The sequence below is a fragment of the Cryptococcus neoformans genome, chromosome 5 (genome assembly GCF_000149385.1).
Source record: "Cryptococcus neoformans var. neoformans B-3501A chromosome 5, whole genome shotgun sequence".
NCBI classification, from domain to species: Eukaryota; Fungi; Basidiomycota; class Tremellomycetes; order Tremellales; family Cryptococcaceae; genus Cryptococcus; species Cryptococcus deneoformans.
The window spans coordinates 90109-109208 of record NC_009181.1 but is presented as its reverse complement, the minus strand read 5'-3'; the positions used below and the strand labels follow the sequence as shown (position 1 = coordinate 109208).

Sequence of the window (19100 nt, the reverse complement as noted above, 5' to 3'; positions counted from 1 at the left end):
CGTACCGGTTTGTTCTTCAAACCGGGAGAGTCACTATATCTGCCCACACCGAACCACGGTTTGTTCCCTCAGTGATCCTGGGCTATAACAGCATTTCCAGCAGAGGTTGTTTCGAGTATGCCCAACTACGCAATTTTGTAAAGTCTTTCCTGCGCAAGACAAAAATTCCCAGTACGAAGACGTACATCACCATGCTGAGAGGGAAACAATTCGAATTTCATCTTCACCATCTTTTCTATACAACCAAAAAAAAACTATTTATAACTTATTTATATAACAGATCCGCCGTCATTCATGTCAACTTGAGCATGTCCCTTACACTCTTCCCCACAACCAGGCGATCTTTCGATGTCGATCCCATCATCTTCACCGATGAAACTTCCCTTCCCTTCCCAGTTTTTATTGCTCTTACTGCTCCCAAACCCGATCCAGATTCAGATCCAAGTGCCGCTCCTGAATCAAGACTAAATTCTTCCACCGTCCTTCTGATTTGCCCTTGCCCCTGTCCATACCCTTGTCCAGCAAGGGGGACGACCGGCACGTCACCCAGTGGGCGTAATGTCTCAGGAGACGAAAATGCTAGGAGCAAGTTCGCAGCTTCTTCGGGTAGCATCTCAGTGTTGGCATTGGTATTAGCGCCAGCCTTGGTAGTGACGTCGTCTTGATGCTTATTTCTATTTTTGTCACTGTCAATGGATGTGGACTTATCGTTCGTATCATGCCGACGTTCCTTTACGTCTGTGTTCATAGTACTCATTCCTACGTCCAGCGCACCTCTTGGCTCTGCAAATGAGCTACGGCGCGCCGTTTGAGAAGTATCCTCAAGATTCAACTCTGGCGGTGAAAATGAACCGCTTTTTCCCGCACCTCCGAATCCTTCCATACAAGCCTGTCGAAACGTATCCACTGGTGAATTCTCAAGGCTCATTATACTGAACAAGCTCATATTAGGTATAGGTGGCAAAAACGGGCTTGGATGAGTATTGCGAGCCTCTGCAGCACCTTGCACGCTGCCATTGACAGAGGCTGAAGAGTTGTAGTTGGGACCAAAACCGCGGCCCTCATTCTCTCCGGACATCATTGATCCCGCCGCGGAAGAGTTGTTCAGCGTATCTGCGTTAGGATTGGTGTTGAAACTGGCATTGGGATGGAGAAAGGGCGAGGTTGGAGAGGGAGAAGGGAAAGGAAGAAATATGGGGTTAGAAGTGCTGGTTGGGGGCTTCGGCCGGGTACTGGGGAGTGGCTGGTACCCTCTTTGCCCATGCAAATTTTCTGTGACCTGTTCTTGTGTTTGGCCAGACCAGAAAGACGGGGATTTGGATTCTTGACTCGTCGTTGTGCCACGGTTGGAGGCGGAAATGCAAGCGGAAGTAGACGGCAAAGAGGACGCATGGGCACGAGAACGAGCGCGAGCTCGGCTAGCGAGCGTGTAAGGAGGTGGCAAGTTGGACTCTACATCTGTTTCGTTCGGATCAGGTGGGGGTGAGTTTGAAAATTGTTGTCTATCGGGAGAGGGAGAAGGGTAAGTCGATGTCTTGCTTCGACTTCGGCTCTCCACTTCGAGTTCCGTTTCCCTATCCTTGCCGCGAGCGTTTGATTCGCAGGAAGAGTTGTTGGCTGATGCCGCAGCCCCTCGTTCCAAGTCTTCCAGTCGTCCCTTCAAGTCCTTCATGTGCTCTACAGTCTTCTCCAATACCTATCAAACTGTCAGCCCGTTACACTTTAATTTCATTTTCAATGCTTACTTCAAGTTTGAACTCGCCAGCAAAATAGCTCAGTTCCTGGGATGTCTTGGATCGCCTTGGAGGGACTTGGAAAGACAACGCACGTGTGTGGAGACGAAGCAAGTTAAAAAGAAAAGAATGACGATAACCACAGAGAACGGTGATGGCGACTGTTTTTGCTCGCTATTACGTAACTAACAACGACCTCGGTCTGAGGAATGGACGAACTGTGAAAAAGTACTATATTTGCCCACGCAGTTATTATTATTGATCTACACATATATACACTAGTACACATTGACTACGGTCTATGCACATAGACAGTGCATTTTGGGTTGATGCTCCAAGTGAAAACGTGTTTGGAGTTGCAAAGTAGACTTTGATTATTCAAAGTCACTTCATCCCGAGTTCGACGCCAAGGGACGCAATCAGCACGCAGCCAACCTAACTGCGTTCAAGTTGCCCCTTTCCCAGGCGAGCTTTCATTCGTTATAGAGATTTGTTCTCAAATCCTACTCTCTCGATCAGCCTTTCCGAGATAAGTTTCATAAGCAATGATAAGATCCCAAACGCGACAATAATTGGTTATTTGAGCTTGCAAGATAAGCGAAAGTCATTGGTGAATATTTTGGCGAAGGGTCTCGTTAGCCAAGTGTAGCAAGGTCACAAAACAGATATTTTTATTAGCCGGCCGAGCTGCTGATAATATAACTTCTTGTTGTCCACTTAATTATTTTATGGCCGGCGTGGGCGGATATCAGATATCTGCGTCAGTTACGTAACACAACGCCATCCATCGTATTACCGAGATACCGACTGACGGATGTATAGGTTCATAATAGCCCTCAGCTGGCTATGCGTACGCCGTATTCTACTTATGCGAAGGATCGGCCGTTTAACCTAGGGCCAACTGAGTGAATCGAAACATTAGTAGCTGTCCCTTTGTGTATATCAAGGTATGCATCATCCCCCAGTTTCGCACAACCTAGCGACATGATGGGCAATGACACTCCTATGGGACGTCTGCCCCACTAGTCCCTTGACCAATCCAGTTGCTAAGACAATAAATCACTGCCCTAGTAATATACAAATGCATTGCTCAGCTTGTCTTCTGAGACGTTGTAATCATACACATTTTGATACTGAAGATCCTAGTGGTTATGGTCTACCTTCTGGAGCGCTTCCAGACAGACCCCGCGATCAATCCAACAACCGCCACAGCGCCCGTAATCATTCCGATACCTGGCCAAACGTTAGCGCATACCCCAAGGAACTTTATCACGAAACTTACCGACGAGCCCATCCCTTTTCACAGCATTCTCAATCAACGTACTCAAGCTCTGCGCTTGCATATTTCCGGGCTCAACTGATAGTAAGAGATTGTTGAATTTGCGAGCATAGGCGTAGTTGCGAAGCTTATAGTAGCCAACGGCAATATAGTATGTACATTCACGACGATGATCAGGAGAAGCAGAATAGATTTCTGACAGAGATCATCAGTTGGGCGTCTGACATGGACTTGAAACGAGACAACACGAACCTTGTAAAAGTTTTACACCTTCGGTTTCAAGTTCAGGACTAGGAGATTTTATGAGGCCCCAACCTGAATGCAGTCAGAACCTTTCCTTAATACTGTATTTAGAAGAGACTTACCATAGTTGAACTTGCTTTGGATGGTAACATGTCCTTGCTCAATTTCCCTGTAATATTGTCGCCTGAGAACTTCAAGCTCGTCCGGGGAAAGGGAAGATTCGGCTTCGGCAGCGTATGGAAGATCAGTAGGCATTCTGGGTGAATATTTGTAGCTCGTTTTGAGGTATATGAGATTGGTGGCGAGAAATGTAATTGAAAGGGGGAACAGAATGAAGTTATAGAAAACGAATAAGTCGTCGGAAGAGCCAGCGTCATCGCCTCGGCGGGGACATTGAATCACCGCTCTCCCTAATAACATCACAACTGAATTTCTAATTGGATTACAAAACATCTTCTCATCACGTGACTACTACACGACCACGATTTTGGCTGGCTTTTGACGAAAACAGATACTGTTCGACGCTTTTTGGACAGCTAAACAAGACTCGCCGCCTCAGACACTCGCCCAATCCCTTCCAGCAATGTCCGATCAGCATCCTCCCACGCTTGTCTCGGCGGCCATGCAGACGAACCGCTCAACCACTGTTTCAGAAAGTAGCGCCCCTCCCTCGGCAAGGAGCACACCTGGTCCTTCTGCTGGGCCTAGTGGTGAGGGTGCGCCTGCAGGCGGTATCCAGAGGATGAAATTTAAGCCCAAAGTGCCTATTAGACGGGTGAAAACGTAATTTTCGTCTTACTTTATATTGCAGGAATATAAGGCTGACTACTATTTTAGGGAAGCTGAAACTCGACCTGTAAGCTAACAACATAATTAAAGGAAGTCGTGACTGATATCTGCCCAGGAACCTGCCCCTGTAGCTCAGCCACCGGGGAGAGGAGGTATGAATGGCCGTGGACGCGGTGGGGGTACCCGAGGTCGAGGTCGAGGAGGGGCAGTCGTTTCAACATCCATTGCTGCTGGCGTGTTTGGTGGACCGCGACCTGCTGCGTCCTGTGAGCGTGTCTTACAAAGCTTTGACATGGCTTGCTAATGTCATGGATTAGCTTCAAGACGGTTTACCGCTGCCGCTCCAGCCCCTCGTACTACTGACTACGCCTCCGACGCCGAAGTCTACTCTGATCATTCCGAAGAAGATGGTTTCCCATCCATGCGACCCATCGACATTGACATGGTGTCCACCATGTCTGAATCGGCACCCACTAGCATTTATCGTGATCGGAAACTTACCCAAGGAAAGGCCAAGGGAGAGAAGAACAAGAAGGATGTTAAGAGACGAGCAGCAAAGAAGGATACGGGAAAGCACAGAGATGATGGTCGTAATGGAGTCAAGGATGAGCCCATGTCCCCAAGACAGAGGGAGAGAGATGACGATGCGATGATGTCGGGTGATGAGGAACAAGATCGAGACGAGCGAGGACGAAGAGTGCGGAACTTCATGCAAACAGGCGGGATCGACGAACCTGAGGTCGAAGAAGTCAATGCCGCCCAAGCAGTCGACTTGAGCGAGTCAGAGAGTGAGGATGAGGAAGAGGATTTAAAGGGCGACTTCATCTCTGTGGACGGAAATGACCCCCCAGAGAACAAGCTGTTCATCTTCCAATTCCCTCACCTCTTCCCCAAGTTCAACCCCGCCGGTCCTGTAGATCTTACGAACCCGGATGGCGACGTCAAGCCTGACATCAAGCCCACAGCCGCACAGCTAAGGGCAAAGAAGAACGTTGTGGAACCTACGCCGGAGGGTAGGGTTGGTACAATGGTGGTTATGAAGTCGGGTAAAGTCAAAATTGTCATGGGTAAAGACATTGTCATGGATGTAAGTCATTTCCGCTTTCTCTTCACCTGTATGAATGTTAAAACTTTAAATTACAGGTCAATCCTGGTGTCCCCGCTACCTTTGTGCAACAGCTAGTACACCTCGACGCCAAACAAAAATCCGCCATCGTCCTCGGAGATGTCCACAAAAACTACGTTGTCACTCCCGATATCGACCGTTTGCTCCAAGACCTATACAGTAATGGTGGCCAGACACCAGGTGATAGAGAGGTAGAGGCCAGGATGAAGGCGCTGAGAATGCGGGGTTTAGTCAAGATGGAGGATCACTAATCGAGCGCCCAAACATTGAGGCGAGTTCTCATGGCATTATCAGCATGTATATATGACAATACAGAGGACAAGGGCAGAGCTAAAATCCACAGTTATTGGTACTGGTACTAAACAAACTCGCAGAATTTTAGACGTTACATTACTTTTAACTGCAGCTCTGGCAAAGCCATTGCCAACCATCACCATCCATGCTCTTCAACTCCATCCCGCCTCTCTGTCCTTCTTTGCCACAGAGGAAACACCATTCCACATCAACTTCGTCGATCCCCCGACTCAAACCATTGTTGTTCCTGACTCTTCTTCCCATTAGGGGCCCAGCTTTGATAGTCATCGATCCTTGGGACCCACGAGAAGACGTCGCAATTGAAAGCGGTTGTTCTCTCAACTCCCGTTCAATCTCTCTCATCTTCCTCTCGAATTCGAAACTCCCCTGATGGTTCTCTAGCAGCTCGACTTCTCCATCGTTTGCGGGATCATCGTTTCCAAAAGTAAAAGGTATCGACACCGGCTTGATGGTACTACCCTCCAAACTTCTCGCGAGGCTTTTGAGATCCTTAACACTGCTCGGTGCCCAGTCGCCTAACGAAAACCTTCCGATTCCGGGCGAGACGGTCTCCATACCGGCTGAACTGGCTGCAAGGAGAGTGTTTGGCGGTGCAGGGGGAATATGAACGATAGCGCTCGCCGGTGCGCCCATCCTGGACGTAAGGTTAAAACTCCATGGAGCTTCGTCGAGACTCTGATTCTGGGTGTGATTCTGGTTGAGAGGCGGTGGAAGAGGCATGCTGGGAATGTTGGCTGTAGCGGGTACGCCGATGCTTGAAAGAGGTAGGGGTAGAGCAGGGACTAGAGATTGACGGAGGGGGGACGAAGGGAGGGGGATAAGGTGTGTGCGAGGAAGAGCGGAGGGGCAAAGAGAAGGGGCGAGGGGGAGGGAGGCGGGGCGTTGCCGAGATGATGCCCAGTGAGGCGGAGAGACAGAGGGATGAATCTGGTTACATGAAGGTTTAGGGAGAGTTAGTGATGACATTTCGAACGGGTCTTCTGTGTCTCCTTCTTAGTTATTTGGATCGAAGATTTTGTGCTTGCAGGGACGGTGCAAGGTGGGAAAATGCCGCATGTGTAAATCGAAGGATATGTATATTATCACCAGTTCACATTTGCAGTCAACCCTTCTATAAGGTAGGAGATGCGCATAAAGGAGACATCCCTTATCGTTTTACATACCTAGGAAAGACAAAGGGTGACACCTGTTGAGCTCGTTGAATGTTCTTTGACTCGTAGCTTTTTTGTCGGCAGGCTCACTTTGGCATTATCACTCAATTGGCTGCTTGTCATTGATTGTGATTGAATATCGCCGTTTAAGAACCAGACATATTAAAGACACCAAAAGGACAGTCCAAATGCAGCGTTATCAGGTCTGGTAGAAATTCAAAAGTTGAATGCAAATTTCTTTCATTACATACAGTTTTATCCTCAAAACTTGCACAAAACAGAAAGGCGATAATAAGATGAAAAATGAATTTATGCCTCTTCTTCCTCTCTGATTCCCTTCCCTCCCACTTCCTCTTCCCACTCCCACTGTTATTGTCATTAACGATTTACTGTAATGCTGATTTAATTATACACACCCACACCTTCTCCCTTCTCTCCTCCTATATCTACTCGAGTCGCATGATCAAGAGGCATCCTAATGTTGGTACTGATACGATAGACCATTGCGAGACCCGATTAGTCGGGGATATAACAATAAAATCACAACATAGCAGAAACTCGCCAAGATAAACTTGGTTCGTGAGGTTATAAAGGCTTAAGGCTTAGAGCGATTGACCGGTCTCGGGTAAGGAACCATGTTGTCTTATAAGGACCTCTGTTGGTGATCTTGTCAGTATACTCATCCACGATTCAAAACGATTCAAAATGGGGAAGAAAGTTAAGGATTATAGGACATAGAGAACTCACTAAAGAACTCATAACTCATCCAACTGATAGCCGTGCTCGGCGCTACGGTCAAAACCCTGGGCGCCATCCCCCTTCTCAAACCCTTCCATCCATCCCTCTCCCAGATAATCCTCAGCGCCTCCCCCATCCCCCTTGCACCTCTTATCCGCTCATCAGCACTGCTCCCCCTCGTTTGAAGCAGCGTCTTAGCCACATCCAACGGCGTCGTCACGGCTGCTGCGAGACCACCCGCTATACCGCCAGCAATGACGTGCGTAGAAGGGGAGTAGGAGCCGGAAGGGTTAAGTAGCGTTTTCAGGTATTCGTATGCGGAGAATTGAACGGCGGTAAAGGGGACGGACATGGTGAGTGTGGTAGGATAAGAGACGTAGAATGCGGTGAGACCTTCGCGGGCGTAAACGGTGCGCGCGCAATGGAGGACATTGCTGTAAGGTGAATTGGCGATCTGCATACGTTGTTTGATTACTAAATGAGATTCCAATATTGTCAATATTTATCACTCTTTTAAAGATCTGAGACTAACCGTCAAACGGGTTCATCAAAGCATCGCTAGAGACGGTGGCAGCAGCTCCAGCCACAGCAGTGCCCATTACACCCTGCCATCCATCGTTCCTCCCGCCACTAATCTCCCTCACAAATTCGTACATTCCAAAATGCGCCGCGTGCGCCGGTCCGGCGCCGAGGATAACACTGGCGACACCTCGCCAAAGGGAACGGAGACCTTCAGTGGTAGAAATGGAGCGGACGTGTTGGGAAATGGTGTTGAGTTGGGGGGCAATGGTGCCAGTGATGGTGGCGGAGGTGGTGCCGGTGACAGGATGCAAGACGGGAGCGAGAATTTGCATTCGCGTCTTTGAGAGTACATTAGTGATTTTACAACGATGAATGCAAAAAAAGACATACCTTGATAGAATCTATAGGAAAGATGGCAGAATGCTCAGATATACCAGCCTATTTGACATCAGCGCTCAAATCTCATTGAGCACAATTATTGTGCCTTCTTGCGACCAGCAATTCAAAAAGATCTAACTCACCATCGCGCCTGCCGCCATGTTGACAGCCCAACCACTTCCCACCGGTAAACTCTCATAATCATGCTCTTCCTCTTCTTCAAGCGCCAAAGATGATTCTCCAGCCTGAATTGGAGGTGCAGGGTGGTCGAGGTGTGCGCCATGCGGGTGGACATGGAATCGAGGGACTTGTGATGACGATGAGTCTGATGACATTTTTTTTAGGTTCCCGAGTTCTTCTGCGGATCGGTGATATGATCAAAAGATGTATTGTATGGGTATATGAGATGGGTGGATGCTCTGGTGAAGAAGAAAGAGTAAGCCAAGAGTATTTTTTGGTTAATGATTGAAATGTAGGAGAGAATGAAGAAAAATGAATTTGCAGGTTATAGCGTCGGTGACAACTTCCAACGGCGAGCGATCCATACAAAGCCGAAAAAAACCGTCCAGCCAGCGAGCTTTTTGCCCTACCAAATAATAGCATCCCTGCGCATCCTGCCAATAATCGTGCCACCTGGTCAAATGTACTCTAAGGAGGAGGCAGGTCACCTATCCAGCTGCCTGCTTCGACGTTTTGACGTCTTGGGTGAAAGTATACTTTGTATTCCAAGTTGCAATCACCTTGACGTCTTTTCGGCGCAAAAACGCCAAACTTCCGGAACTGCAATTTACGGCGAAAACAAATGAGACTCACCTCAATCTAGACCTATGCTGTGAAAAGCAGCACTCTACTTATTGCTCTCTTGCCAATGAATGATGTTGGGATCAAAGGAAATGGAATGTAGATGATGCTGTTTCGAGGTGCGAGAAAAATGGTCACTCGTGGTTGTTACTTTTTTAATTATTTTCGGCCGGCGCCCATTTGCGCGCTCAATTTCGTCTCTCAATCACCGCCAGGCGCTCAATTGTGCAACCGTTTATAGATCCATATGCATGCTTTTCGCTTCTATACATCTACATGGAATACACGGGATGCATGGCCTATGCATTGATGAAGCAAGGAGATCAAGAGGAGGCTGTATCTTTGAGGAAATGGAACGAGTCGATATGAACGGGAGTGCATTCCGAATACTGGAATCCCATTCCCTGGCGGTGACGCACTTTGTCAGTCCCCGAACTCCCATTTATTAGCCGACAACCAACGCACGTCGCCATATCAGAACTCACAGTCCCAACGAAGATTCAAGAGTCTCTATACAAGCCCATAATAATACCAACTACTACGTACTGTGTACATAGATTAACATTCTCCCTCTCATCCCATTCATCCAAGCACACATCCTGACTCCCGCAGCCATGGTTATGGTTACATCCCTCTCCCGACTTCGCCAATAAGATTGATCAATACGGTTCCTCTTCCTCTGGCTCTTCCCCAACTGGAAAATTCAATTAAACATCAATCAAGCAAGGACGAATAGATCATTCAAAGCTTAATTCGAGACATACCAAAATGTAAAGGCTCCCCATGCTTATACCTCGCAGGTGAAGGTTCTCTCCCGGGGGTGAGGTCAAATATCATCTCTGGCGCCGGTGGCCTTAGGACTTCGTCACCTTCCCCTTCCCCCTCAGTTTCGGTCTCTCCGTCCCTGTCTGTCTCGCGATCCCCATCTCCATCGCGCTCTCCGAGGAAACCATTATACTGTCCTGCCTCGTTATCCATCGTCCCTCCATAAAAACTCGGTCTGGCTGAGTCCACACTTTTCGTCTCATCCAGGTGGGTATCATACGTCCCTCGACTACCTTGACTTACTGTTCCTTCATTAACGATATCGCTGTGGCTCTCGGCATACTGCGCCACAATTCCGTGAATCGTATCCCTCTCCCTCCGTGGTGTAGGTGCACGGATTTGGAGGGGGATGTCAAAGGATGATGGGCCATTTTTTTCTGGCCCTGGGGGCGGATACTGTCCGTGCTCGTGTCCGGCTGGTGCAGGGAGTTTGTTTGGAGAGACATCGGTGGATAGCTCCTCGGTGGTAGTTGTCGGAGCTGTAACGTATGCCGAGCTAGGACTCAAGTCGACCCCTTCCCGCTCAAGAGATCCTACCCCTCCTCTTCGTTCCTCGAGATAAGATTGATCGGTGTCAACAACAGAAGGCACGGATTTGAGTCTTATAGATCGTTGACTCGCGGAAAGTCTGTAGCTAGCCCGTGGAGTAGGTGTTCCATCCTCTTCTGAGAGCAGGAGTGAAGAATTTGACGATGTCGTAGTTATTACTGATGTTGATTGTGGCGGAGATGTGGACGTCGATGTTGGTGTTGGTATGGGCGGTTGGGTGTGACCCTGAAACTGTGGTTCAGATATGGGTTGGTGATTTTCGTAAGATATAGGTCGCGAAGGAACAGCATGAGGCTCCAGAGCAGGAGCGAAAACATACGAAGCCGCTCCGTGATTATTGACGTCGGTATTGGCGTTGGCAATGACATTAGGACGCAACGCAGTTTGTTTACTTTCCAGTACATGAGGGGGCGCATCCTGTTCCGACATCCTTCGTTTATCCGCAACCAAGATATCTATTCTCCCCCCAACAAAAATAATGCAATCAGCATTCGCATTTTGCATTTTGCTTTCGCCAACTTGTGCCATAACCCGTAAAAGGGCAAATGAGCAAGGGAAGGGAAGGAAAGACTCACCCATCCACTTTTCTTCCTGCCGTTTCCCCTTCCCACTCCCACTCCCACCAGCTACTCCACCTAGATCCTGACCATCCCTCGGATTTGTTTCGGCATTACTTATCCCGCTCGCACTATGCAGCTCAAACTCCACATCCTGCTCTTTCTGCCTCTTCTTCTCCTTCTCCTTTTCCTTCTTTTTACTAGAACTTTTCAATAGAAAACCGGAACTTTCCGTTGGGATAGCGTTGCTACCGCCACAACTATTCCCAGGAAATAATTTCTGGTTTCGATTCTGACGCTGGCTACTATTAGCCTTTTCAAAACTCTTCACCCTCCCAAAACTCATTACGCCAGCCGAAAAGAAAATTTCCCTCTCCCCACTTCCTCTCATTTTTGATGGTGACTTCATCGGTGAACCCCCTGCTGCGGTTTGAGACCTAGAGGGAAGGGGGAAAACAGGGTACGGATTTGGATCGGCGAACAAATGCCACACGGTACTATGTGGTTGATCGTTCCGGCTCTTACTGAGACTGACTTTTTTGGTCCCTTGGCGGTGGAGGAGCATACGCTCGAAATCGCTGTCTTTCCAGCTCCGAGCTACAGCGTCACCTGGTTTTGGAGTAGAGCCGGCACCGTTCCCAGAGGTGGGACGGGTTAGAGACGATGGGGTAGGGGGGGCGCGTTTTTTCGATTTGGGGAAGAAGAAGGATGAGGTGAATGATTTCTTTTGTTTCGGATCGGCTATCGCCAGTTGGTAATCCTATCCATACAGTCAATATCGTTCTTCACTATTGAGACAAGAAAGAAGGAGATTATGGTGGCGTACTAGAGGAACACGTTCTTCGTAAAGAATGTACAACCCGCTCGTTCGTGGATCTGTCATCGGGTCAAGAATCGCATCCGAGTCCACCTTTGACGGCTTAGCTTTATATTCCACCTATTAGACGTATTCGAGGTAAGGATCATTCAGCATGTATGGTCATGATTGAGAAAGAGCACAAAACATACAATGGCCCAATTAGCCTCCCTAAAAGTCAACTCCTCCCTATCTACCCATCCAGCTCCAAGCATCAAATCCGCCCACACATCAACCCACGCTTCTTCCACATACACCACTCCTTTTCCGTCCACCTGCTCCACTCCTCCTGCTCTTCCGCCTAAACTCATCCAATCATCGTCGCCATGAAAAGGTACATCCTTCCCAAAGACGGGTAAAGTATCGTAATGGAATGGAACGGCGTCTTTCTGGGCTTTATGGAGACGTTTGGCGAGTTGGTCCCGTTCTTTTGGCCAGGATGCGATGGATGATGATATCGGTGGGGAAAAGGAGAGGGAGACGTCCAAAAACGGATCGTTACGGTTGAAACCACCTGAAGGGCCTGCGAATTCGTTCCAATCCATTGTTTGGCGTTTTTCTGCTATGTTCTATGATTGAATGATGTTATTAACAAAGGAGATTCGTGAGATAGACGATGACAACCACTTACTAGCTTTGCACTCTCATTCAGATCGAACTGCAACCTCGTGTCAATATCTTCCCGTTTTTCCTCGGTTGGCGCATCGAATCCGCCTTCTTCGAACATACTCCATTCCTTCCCCGCCAAACTGCCATACCTAGCCTCTTCCTCTTCATCTCTCCCTTTATTTATATCCGTGCACGATACGCCCGACATGATCGACGCAGGGCAGAGAGCCACACCGTACGACACAGAGTGAGAGAGATCGTTTGGGCGAGTAGGCGGCGTAGGGATATTCTTCACTGCCAACCTGCGTTTCCACGCAGAACTGGGTTTAGGCCTTGCCACAGATCCTCGTCTGGCTTTCCACATTATTCTCTCCCACGCTTCCCATTTCTCTCCATCTGGCACCTCCCCAACCCAGCTTTCCACGTGGGGCAACAGATCCTTTGTATAGGCTCTTACCGTCCGGCTGGCCCGTTCACATCTTATTATTCTAGAGCCTCTACGAGGCGCTCCTCGAGCGAGATCGGCGTCAGGAACCACCATGGAAGGGTATCCAGCGACCCATTCTTTGAGACGGAAAGGAAGGTCGGTTACAAGTGTCCCGGCAGTACCTGAAGATCGGATAGAAGCTAGTAGTAGGTGTTCAGTAGCACATGCGGAACGAACAAAAATGGCGTGGGATGTAAGGGCAGTAGTGGAGGTCGGGGTGTCAAAGAGAAGAGGCGCAAAAAGGGATGAGAGAGCATGCGGGGTGAGGCCTGAAAGATGGGAATGAGCAGCGAATCGCGAGAGAAGATGGAAAAGTGGTGTGAGGATAAGGTTATACACGTCTGGAGGGACGAGTTGGGCAAGGAACGGGAAAGCGTCGGCGGGGTAGTTGGCAGCTACATCGTCAGCTGGGTTGTGTTTACGAGGCTCACCTCTTTCCCGACCTCGCCATTCTTCATACACTTCCCACTCCATAACACCATGACAGATCATTTTTGTGCCTTCTTTCACTCTCGTGATCCTGCTCAAAGCCCAACGCAAAAACCATGCCAGTTCATGCTCTTTGGCAAAACGAATATCGTGGATGAAAGCGTTTTGGCGTGCTCGCATGCGGTCGTTGGGTCTAGTTTGGATTAGCTTATTATGTGTTCGTGATCATTGATAGTTCAGGGGTGGACATACGAAAGGGTTTCAATGAAAGACTGAATGAGCATTCTGGTTCTTGTTTGATTCAGTTCAAGAGCTTGGTTGGAGAATAGTAAAGGCGTCGTCAAACCTTGCATCCGTCAGTATGCGTCAGAAGTTTTATAACCTACCTCTTTGCTCCAACTCATCCCCGACATTCTTAATCACCCATCCAACCTCTTGCAATCCAAGTGTTATCCGACTGCCCACTCCGGCCAAGAATCCATATGCCTTTAAGCCCGTTACATCATCGGCGGAATAACTGAATGAATCTACAGAGTTGAGTGTATTCACATGCAACGGCACTTGGGTTGGGCAGAACGAGTACTTGGGCGGAAGGAGAGGCGCTGATGTACCATATGGAGACTCTGGAGGTGTGAGTGGCTGGCTGTGCTTCGCTGGCATTGTTCTTTTGATGTTGTCAGCACACGACACGAGTATGCGATGAAGTATTTTGGAGAGACCAATACCAACCTAGGCGTAATATTAGCCACGGTGCCAAACTCGCTGAACTTCACTTGGTCTTTCCCGTTGGGTGTTGTTGCTCGTGCACTCTTAGATGGAGTGGCCGGAAGTGTCTTGTTTGCCTTATCTTTTCTAGAGCGAAATAGGGAAGTCATGATGGGTGAGGAAGAGAAGGATAAGGAGTTGAGTGGGTTTTAAGGACCAGGCGACGCGGCCGCGCTTAAGAGTGAGGAAGGAGGTTTCCTCAAGACGAGAGGCTGAAGTATGTTCGGGAAAGGAGGTGTGGTGGTCTGTGCTGGGAAGTGTTAGGTAGGTCAGTAGTGAGTAAAAGCTGACTCAGGGTATATGGCGGGGGGTAGGAAGAAAGGGATGATAGGACGGAAGGGAGCGTATAGAAGGTAGGAAGAAAGAATAATCATATTCCAGTCAACCACCCGGTAACAATAATGCCTTTTCGCCAGCCAGGCGGCCATCTTTATGACCCATTCAATTTGAAACAAGGGGTCGGTGCGCGAGATGTGACGCGTAAAGGGGGCGATGTAAGTCGCGTGGAGGAATGGTCCGTGCCCTGTTCCAGAACATTATCCGTAGTACATGTCGTCGGTTGACTGGATTGCCACAAGGGTCTGTGCGGTGGTGGATGCAGAAAGATGGAAAAATATAAGAGAGGAGGGGAATGGAAGAGAAAGGGAAATCTCATATCTCGATTTTCTTTTGCTTCTTCCCAGAACGCGGGAGAAAGGACCATTACAACTTAAGACTAATACATAAGTAAAATGGCAACTAATCCAGGATTACAATCCACTTTGCTCTTGTTATTGACATCAGGCGCCGCTTCCTTTTTCCTGAATCGGCCATGTTGCGCATCATGGCGATCCTTGATATATCGCAGCGCCCTTTGTACTACTCACCGTTTTTCTAACAAACTTACATCGCTCTACAGTCTCAAGGACAGTAAAGAACCGGCCGCCACTCGCACGCCAATACAAACTTTTTACTGGCCTAACCACATCGACCCACACAGAAGATACGGCATGCCCATACGCTAACAAACTCACGATATCCGACATGTTCTCAGCCCGCCGCCAGTCATCCACATCCTCCTCCAACTCGGCCGCCATACCTCTAAATCACCCCACGGCACCGATTAGTAACAATACATCATCAAACGAGGCGTCACAAGGTACGGGCTCTGGGAATGGCGATAGCCCATCAACTAGCACAGAGGGGAATGGGAAGCAACGACCAAGAAGAAAAGTCACAATCGTTCCACCCGTAACCGCCGCTTGCCTTGATGATCTCCGATCAGCTTTACCGACCGGCACCATTCTACCCAAATCATCCCAAGTCAATGTACCATCCACTCCGGGTCCTCATGTTACAACTGGGGCAAGCACGACAAGGACGAGCTCAAAGAGACGGCGAGCACATACTGTTAGTGTCTGTCTCCCTGATTCCGCCAAGTATGTACAACTAGAAGAAAAAGATTATCCGGCGGTGGCACAGGGTGCAAGAGCTGGTAAAAGAGGTGCTCGAAGACAGTGGTCGCACGATATAGAGCTCGGCATGAGTTCCACAGATACAAACCCCGCACATCCTCCTTCCTCCCCCGTTCCCGGTGGGCGGCAAAGAAGTGTATCCACGGCCAGCCAATCAGCCACATATCCCCACAGGAGACGACGTGAACGGCGAGCAAGTAGTCCTGGACCAGTAGGGTATGAGATGGAAGGGAGAGATGGGGATGTAGAGCTTGGAGATGAGTTGGTGGGTGTTCTGGATGTCGTTGATCCGCAGGTCTCGACAGGTAGGTGATCTTGTTACGACAAAAAAGAGTATAGCTAATGGGAATAGTGAATCATTTGCAAAATATGTGCAATTCGGTGATGGTGCCGTACCTACCGCAGTTGTGGACGCGGCGACCAGAGGTGCAGTTACCTTCGACGCCTAGCGATGAGGATGTGGGGTAAGTCTCGTCTCGTGTCTATCTCACTCCCTTTTACGTTGCTAAAAACTATTACAGATTACTAAATAGCACTGCCACCGTTACTCGACGGCGATCTAATACTACCCGCTCAAGGAGACGCACCCTTTCTCTATCACGATTTGTCCCTGGTAAAAGTGCCTCTGAATCAACAGCCTTAGCCGCTGAAGATGATACGCTTCCGGTGACAGCACCGGCAAGCTGGGGTGGGGCGCATCCTTTGAGTATCATGGAAGAAGAGCCTGAATTCCAACCACAAGACTCCACCATCCAATCCTTACCTTCCGCCTTTGCTACAAAACAATTAATTCCTTCATCTACCACGTCACTCCCCCTCCCAACTAAACCCACTTCCCTTACTTCCTCTCCCACCGCTTCCACGATCTCTCTTCGCCGTTCCACCCTCTTTGACAAACACATCAAATCCGTCCTCTCCACTTCTACCCGCCAAAAAATCCTGCTCGCCCTCCAAGGTCTCTGGACGTTCGTCAAAACGCCTATGGGATTTCTCACTGCCCTTTATGGGTTCGCGGTCGTGTTTTGGGGAGCGGCAATTGTGCTGTTCTTGTTGGGCTGGATACCAACAAGTAGTAAATATAGGCAGGATGTGTGGGTGGAGATATCAAGTCAGGTAGAGAATGGGTTGTTTACTGTGACGGGGGTGGGGTTAATACCCTGGCGAGTGGTTGATACGTATCGTGAGTCATTGTTTTTGGACCCTTTTTGATCGTCCCTTCCTCCTTGCCGACTTGCCCACTTTCACCTTTACCTTTTGCTTTCTCGACCTCGTGGTGTCACGAAATCGAGGAAGAGCATGCTAACCGAATGATTAGGAATGTCGGTGATCTGGACTCTTAAACGTCGAGCGGAAAGGCGGCGAGAAAAAATGGGTCTACCTCCTATCGAGGATGAGAACGACTTACCCGATCCGCAAGATATACCCGGTTACATCCATGTACGTCAATATGTCTTTCTCTCGTCTGCGTCTCCCCTCCCCTCTTCTCACGACTAGCGGAATATCGTGAATGTGGACTTTTGAAATTAGTGCTGACTTAAACCGGTAAATAGGTATTGGACGAAAAAGAGACAGCAAGGTTGAGACATCATCAAGAGAAGTTTGCTCTCAGTCAAACGTGGTATAAACCCCATGCTACTGCTACACATCGTGCATTCCCTATTCGCTGGGCCCTTTGGAACACTATCGTGCGTCTTCTACCCATCCCTTGTCCTCTCCTTCATCGGCCAAATGTATCGTCAAAATGGGATGGGTGCTGATGTAAACTGGTGTCGTAGTTGATGGACGGCAACTCATTTTTCCAATGTATACTTTGCGGATGTATGTGGGGAATGAGTGAGTGAAGATTCTTGTTGAATCGGATTTGCCCTCGCGCCAGATTGAGACCTTTTCTGACTTCCTTGAACTTAGATTGGCATATAAGGCCAGCTTGGACAACTGGGAGTCTTATTCCGCTCTCATTTTTGTGCGGTATCGGGTGAGTTCAACGCCGATCCTCTCCTGAGAAGACACTTCTGGTTTGTCTGATTCGTTCAATAGAGCTGCAGTTCTTATCTATTGCGGTTCAGTCAAAACTAAGAAACATCAAGCCGTCTCCGAAAAGCTCAAACATGCGATGGGCATCCCACTCGCTATCGGACAACCAGCCGTGAGGCCTCCAGGCGTTGGAGAAGATCCAACATCAAAAGAAAGGGTCAAACACGGGGGTGGTGGCAGTGAGAATGACATTGTTGAAGAAAGAGGAGGGGGAGGGGAGGGAAAAAGAGCCCAAGCCCAAGCTGAGAGAGCGCCTGATGGAGGCGTGATGGTTGGGGTTGGCTCCAGGGATGTGAACGGAGAGCAGCTATCTGGTGGCGATGAACGAGATAAGGGGAAGGACAACGAGGATGAGACAGAGGGAGGAAAGAAGGGGGACAGTCAGGGAGCAAAACAAGACTCGCTAAACTTTCTCGCACCACTGCTCAGGCGAAGCAGACATCATCCACAACGCCGGGCGACAGTCACGTTCGGTCCGACTGTCTCAACTTCTCCTCACCATCCCTTGCCTTTACATCCCCAACCTCTGTCGTATTCGAACCGCCATCACCCCCTTTTACAAAAACGGCACCGCGACAATACAATGCCAATGCGCTTACCCTCTCCCTCTCCCTCCCCATCCTCTTCCCCCTCTCCCCCTCTGGGAATCAAAGTGGAAACAGAAACATCAGCCAAGCCGGATCATCAAGAAAAAGACATTCCTTCGATTGGCGTAAGAAGGGTGGAGAGCGATAGCAATGAAAAAGGAGATATAGTGTTGAGTGAGGAAAACTTGAGAAGGCCTAAGGAGTCTTCTGTTTGAGACCGATTCCATGTGGCGCAGATAATGGGTTGTGACCATCGGATGTTTGCATATGTCGTTGTTTTTTTCCCTAAGGATAGATTTGTACGTGCATTTTTGTGCGTGTTAGTAAGTACATGTTGTATATGTACGTCATTAGATGCAGCTTGCGTTCAGCATTGCATTTATCGATCTTGTTTGTAGACCTATGTGAGTCCTTGCTACTCGCTCATGTACAGCGTATGCAGGACTTTTCGATCACCATAAGCCATTGATTTTATGGCGACTTCAGGTCAGCATGATCAGGCTGCAAGGTGAATGAAGGTGTGAAGCAAGAATGAAACCATTGTGACACGGCGTATAGTAGATGTGAGAATATCGTTTGTACGAGTGGAATTCGACCCCCCCCCCCCCCCCTTCCTCTGAATAACTTTTATCGGGACCCGGAGATGGAGTTAGCCTTTCGAGGGCAATGGGTAGGTTTGATAGGGTGATTCGATGACCAGTGATGTAAAATTTAAGAGGTCAAGAGGAGAATTATACATCGCGCGCAAGATGAATACAGCCTTTGATCCAGAAAGAGATATTATCAGTCTGTTCTTTTCCCGATACAAGAATCATAAATATACAATAAATGAATGTGTGTATCCACATGATACAAATTTTTTATTCCAAAGAC

General features: G+C 48.7%; 6 protein-coding genes across 6 annotated transcripts; 2 read left to right on the top strand and 4 right to left on the bottom strand.

The window, feature by feature from the left end:
* Nucleotides 1–292: 292 nt before the first annotated feature.
* Nucleotides 293–1672, bottom strand: CNBE0390 (hypothetical protein; the record flags this gene model as incomplete). The annotated part of the gene is made up of 1 exon (XM_770227.1): nt 293–1672. The coding sequence occupies one exon, from the start codon at nt 1670–1672 to the stop codon at nt 293–295; it is 1380 nt and encodes a 459-aa protein (XP_775320.1).
* A 1217-nt stretch (nt 1673–2889) lies between these two features.
* CNBE0380 (hypothetical protein) lies at nt 2890–3510 on the bottom strand (the record flags this gene model as incomplete). The annotated part of the gene is made up of 4 exons (XM_770226.1): nt 2890–2966; nt 3016–3207; nt 3265–3327; nt 3378–3510. The coding sequence occupies 4 exons, from the start codon at nt 3508–3510 to the stop codon at nt 2890–2892; spliced, it is 465 nt and encodes a 154-aa protein (XP_775319.1).
* Nucleotides 3511–3838: 328 nt separating this feature from the next.
* CNBE0370 (hypothetical protein) lies at nt 3839–5421 on the top strand (the record flags this gene model as incomplete). Its single annotated transcript, XM_770225.1, has 5 exons — nt 3839–4038; nt 4093–4111; nt 4160–4310; nt 4362–5131; nt 5188–5421. The coding sequence occupies 5 exons, from the start codon at nt 3839–3841 to the stop codon at nt 5419–5421; spliced, it is 1374 nt and encodes a 457-aa protein (XP_775318.1).
* Nucleotides 5422–7238: 1817 nt separating this feature from the next.
* CNBE0360 (hypothetical protein) lies at nt 7239–8609 on the bottom strand (the record flags this gene model as incomplete). The annotated part of the gene is made up of 5 exons (XM_770224.1): nt 7239–7291; nt 7384–7848; nt 7907–8234; nt 8287–8334; nt 8418–8609. The coding sequence occupies 5 exons, from the start codon at nt 8607–8609 to the stop codon at nt 7239–7241; spliced, it is 1086 nt and encodes a 361-aa protein (XP_775317.1).
* A 1125-nt stretch (nt 8610–9734) lies between these two features.
* Nucleotides 9735–14262, bottom strand: CNBE0350 (hypothetical protein; the record flags this gene model as incomplete). Its single annotated transcript, XM_770223.1, has 9 exons — nt 9735–9769; nt 9840–11766; nt 11833–11943; nt 12015–12431; nt 12494–13353; nt 13390–13580; nt 13640–13733; nt 13774–14051; nt 14117–14262. 9 exons carry the CDS (start codon nt 14260–14262, stop codon nt 9735–9737), a joined length of 4059 nt encoding a protein of 1352 aa, XP_775316.1.
* A 913-nt stretch (nt 14263–15175) lies between these two features.
* Nucleotides 15176–18356, top strand: CNBE0340 (hypothetical protein; the record flags this gene model as incomplete). Its single annotated transcript, XM_770222.1, has 9 exons — nt 15176–15911; nt 15959–16070; nt 16128–16786; nt 16922–17043; nt 17157–17291; nt 17382–17439; nt 17515–17581; nt 17644–18020; nt 18070–18356. 9 exons carry the CDS (start codon nt 15176–15178, stop codon nt 18354–18356), a joined length of 2553 nt encoding a protein of 850 aa, XP_775315.1.
* Nucleotides 18357–19100: the final 744 nt, after the last annotated feature.